The following is a 3,803-nucleotide window of genomic DNA, read 5'->3' on the forward strand; positions in this document are numbered from 1 at the left end:
AGCCAGGCCCAGCAGCAGAGGCAGGACCAGGTGACAGCATCAGTACCTGGCCACACACCCCCTGAGCTGTATTAGGAAACTTTCCAAATTGGAATTACTCAGATTTTAATAAAACCTTTTGATAATTTTCCGTTATGTTTTGGCTGGTAGATGAAACTGGAGGTGTTCCAGGAGAGCTGTCGAGGCATCTGCGTGGGCCAGTTCAGCAACTGCCACGAGATGTGTCAAAGGAAGGTATAAATTGCAATGCAGAGCATGAAAACCAAAGATACACCACGATTTTATTTATGGATATGTAATAAATAAATGGTGGACAATACAGGAAGAGCCACATTCAAAAAACCAGATTACTAAAGTGCTTTTAGACATAAATATAGGGCGACTGAGAAACAGCGCTGACATTAACACTTTTTACAGACAATTACAAAATATCTTCTTATGTCAATTCACAAAATTGTTTAATTGCTCCAGGGTACTATGGCTTGCTTTTCAAAAAGATCTGTTCATGCATAGTGTGGCAAGTGACATTCAAGAGTGTACAAAATCATTGCATAAACAAAAACGTCCTTACCCCCTTCTCCCAAATACGAGTTAAGGAAGATACACAGTGTAAATCCAGTGATAAGGCTGCTTTGGCAGGCCAGATCCTCAGGAAATATAAACCTGCCTGTCTGTCAGGTTACACCAGCTTGAGGATGAACCCTACCATGTTTAAAAACCCTGCTGCTCCTCGAGGTGGAAGAATTGTGTGCTCAGCACGGAAGGACTCGCACACAGGCGCTGCACAGGGGCGGAAGCGCTCAGAGAAGGCGTCTGTAAACTCCTGCACCATCCTTGCACCTGCGTGTTGGAGGAGAGAGCAACTTGCATTGTGTTGCTCCTCTTTGTGCTCCTGGCTAGCCGGGGAAGTGGTCCCAGCACAGAGGGGAAGGAGGCTCCTCCCCAGCAGCAGTCGGTGCTGACCACAATGCGCTCCCATCCTCACACTGCTCTTGGCCCCGCTGGGACTCCTCTGCCACCACCCACCCTGGCTCTGCTGAGAAGTGAACAGCTTGAAAGTGAGGGGACAAGGGGATGTGTGTGCCCAGTTTTAAAATGCCCTGAATTCAGATAAAAGTTCTGTTATTTAAGAAAAAAAAATTATATATATCAATAAATCAATAAATATTATGATCTCGCCAGGACGCTGTGAGGTCTGGCCTCCTCTGGGGCAGCCCAAGCTCAGTGGTCCCTGTCGTTCTGCTCTGTGGGGGGGTCCCCGTTGATGTACTGCCTCAGCACACCCCTCTTCTCGTGCTTGGCTGTCCTGGAGAGGTCGATGGCTGTGTCCTCCAAGTCTTTTGCAGGCCCAAGCTTGTCAGAGCCCTTCTGGGAACTGGCCTGCTTCCCTTTGAGTTCCTCCTCCTCCTGCTCCATTCGCCAGCCATCTGCCAGCTTCTCTTGGCTCTCTGCCTTCCTGCTTACCTCCATGGACTTTTTGTGCATACCTTGCAGAGGGGAGAGAGCAAAGCCAAGGGCACTGGTTGATTATTTCTGCCTGGGACTGCTCAGAATCACCTCCTGCATTACTGCTGCTTCCTCCAGTTCTTGCCTGCATCCCAAGGAAAACTCTCTAGCTACCAGCCTTTCCCGACCCAGACTCCTGCCACCTGCTCTCTGCAGCTCGAGGGGATGGCTTGTGGCAAAATTAGTCCATACCTCCCCTGTAGCAGGGACGGCTCACAGGGAGAGGTGTGCTGTAATGACCCATTCCAACCTGGATTTTGACTGTGTATGAGCAGAGGGCAGCTCTGAGGTAGCATTAATGTTACCTTCAGTTTGGGGGCAGGTGGTGGTGACTTCTTAGATGCCTTGCAACTCCCAGGCTGCCTGCTAGCACTACAGAGCAATACCCACCCACGTGCAGGCACCTGTCTGACACAGAAGTAAAAGGATTTCCTTTTCCTAGCTGTTCTTTTCAAGGAGGAAATGGAAAACCCAGGGCACTTGGCAGCCTGTGTACAGCTCAGGGCCAGGGAGGCCCTATTCCTTTCTGGAAAAAGGCAAGGGCAGCCATATGGAAAAAAGAAGCTGAGCCGTGATCCTCCCAGCAGCACCCCAAGTTCCCACTCACCCAGCAGCCACGGGGCGCAGGATCCCACGAGCCCACTCTTGGCGGAGTTGATGATGGACTCGGGCAGAGGGATGGAATGCCTCACCATGGCCCCATAGAGGCCATACTCAGCCATCACGCTGCTCCGGCCCCAGCACTTCTCCCGCTTCCGCCACTTGGCTCTTCGGTTCTGAAACCAAACCTTCAGGGGTAACAGCCAGGAGAGCACGGACGGGTGGGATTGGGGAGGGGACAGCCCCCGTGGCCGGGTGTCCAGGGCCCATCAGGAACAGGGGAATGTGCATCCAGGGCAAAAGGTGGGCCGTGGGGGTGCGTGGAGGGGTTTGGGTGTGCGGACACAGGGTGTGGGCACGCAGGCAGCACCGGGAGGGCAGCCAGGGTGGCGTGTGGGGAGGGGTGTGAGGGAGGGCACACACGTGGGTGTCAGAGAGGGGAGGAAGGGAGGGAGAGGGAGCACATGTTAACATGAGGCTGATCCTGACACAGGAGGGTGATCCCAGCCAAAGTCACCCTATGCCCTGCCTGCCCGCAGGGCCTCTGCCTGATCCATGAAGCACCAACCTCTCCAGGAAAAGGGCTCCATAATGTAGTGACCAATGATGACAGAAGGTGCTCAGGTCCCTCTTCCCACCCCCTTTCTGTATTTGAAGGTTTGAGGGGTGTAGATACAACCAGGCTGCTTCCCAGAGTACCACCTCATTCTTAAGCCACTGAGCTGTTCCACAGGGGAGCAGGATCAGGCCCTAAAATGCCATGTGTCCCTCAAAGAGGCAAGCTACCGAGCAAGCTCGTGTGTCACAGCTTGGCCCAGCAGCTCAGAATTGCTCCCAGCTCCTGCCTGGGTGGGAGGCCAGAGCCAAGTTGCCAGCAGTGAGCAGCTGCTGGGGCCAGCTCAGTCCCCTGGTTCTGCATGTCCATTTGGAGGCTGTTCGATGCCAGCGGGCAGAAGCTGAGCCTCCCGGCAGGCGCCCTGCAGCCTTTCAGTGCAACCACGTTCCCACCACCTGCACTCACTGCCACAGAGCAGAGGAGACGGCCGGATGCTGGCAGCCCGCAGACTCTACGGAAGAGAGGACCGCTGCAGCCACCTACCTGTATCCTGTCCTCCGGCAGCTCCGTCTTCACAGCCAGCATCTCCCGGGCATAGACGTCGGGGTAGTGCGCTTCATTGAAAGCCTTCTCCAGCTCCTCCAGCTGGTGAGCTGTGAATACCGTCCTGCCGAGAGGAGAGAGCATCCTGTCACACCGTCCGGACCCTTGGGCAAACAGCGAGGCTGGCAGCATCCCCCACGCTGAAGTTTTCCTCCGGAAAATCCTCCCCCCACCCCAGCTGCAGCCCTCCTCTTTCTTCCTTTTCTTCCCTTTATCCCCATTGGGGATCCCGACCGCCCCAGCCTGGGGATCAGAGGAACAGCGCGGGAGGATGGTGGCAGCAGCAAGGAGGTGAGAACGGGGACAGCCGGACTCCCGGGCTCTACCTGTGCCGGCGTTTCTTCCTCTTGATCTGGGCGGTGGACATCTTCAGGTCGCTGGCGTCCCCAGACAGGCTGTCCTCATCTGGCAGCAGCATGCGGGAGGGGAAGAGTCACGTTCCCGTCGAGAGCGGGGCAATCGAACCCAGCTCCCCAAACACAGTTCCAGCCGCCCGCGGGGAGCGGGCCCGGGGCAGGGAGGGATCCCCTCCCACAGC

At 55.4% G+C, this 3,803-nt stretch overlaps 1 protein-coding gene across 2 annotated transcripts; it reads right to left on the bottom strand.

Moving 5' to 3' along the window:
• Positions 1 to 256: 256 nt before the first annotated feature.
• Positions 257 to 3,797, bottom strand: LOC103617485 (visual system homeobox 1). 2 transcript variants are annotated; one of them, XM_017736959.1, is made up of 4 exons: positions 3,592 to 3,797; positions 3,206 to 3,329; positions 2,114 to 2,282; positions 257 to 1,487 (listed from the first exon to the last, which is right to left on the bottom strand). In XM_017736959.1, the coding sequence occupies exons 1-4, from the start codon at positions 3,681 to 3,683 to the stop codon at positions 1,222 to 1,224; spliced, it is 651 nt and encodes a 216-aa protein (XP_017592448.1). In that variant the 5' UTR covers positions 3,684 to 3,797; the 3' UTR covers positions 257 to 1,221. The 2 variants fall into 2 exon arrangements, with proteins under 2 accessions (XP_017592448.1, XP_008634000.1); XM_008635778.2 differs by having other exon boundaries at positions 2,114 to 2,294.
• Positions 3,798 to 3,803: the final 6 nt, after the last annotated feature.

Source organism: Corvus brachyrhynchos, unplaced genomic scaffold (genome assembly GCF_000691975.1).
Source record: "Corvus brachyrhynchos isolate BGI_N302 unplaced genomic scaffold, ASM69197v1 scaffold806, whole genome shotgun sequence".
In the NCBI taxonomy this organism is placed as follows: Eukaryota; Metazoa; Chordata; class Aves; order Passeriformes; family Corvidae; genus Corvus; species Corvus brachyrhynchos.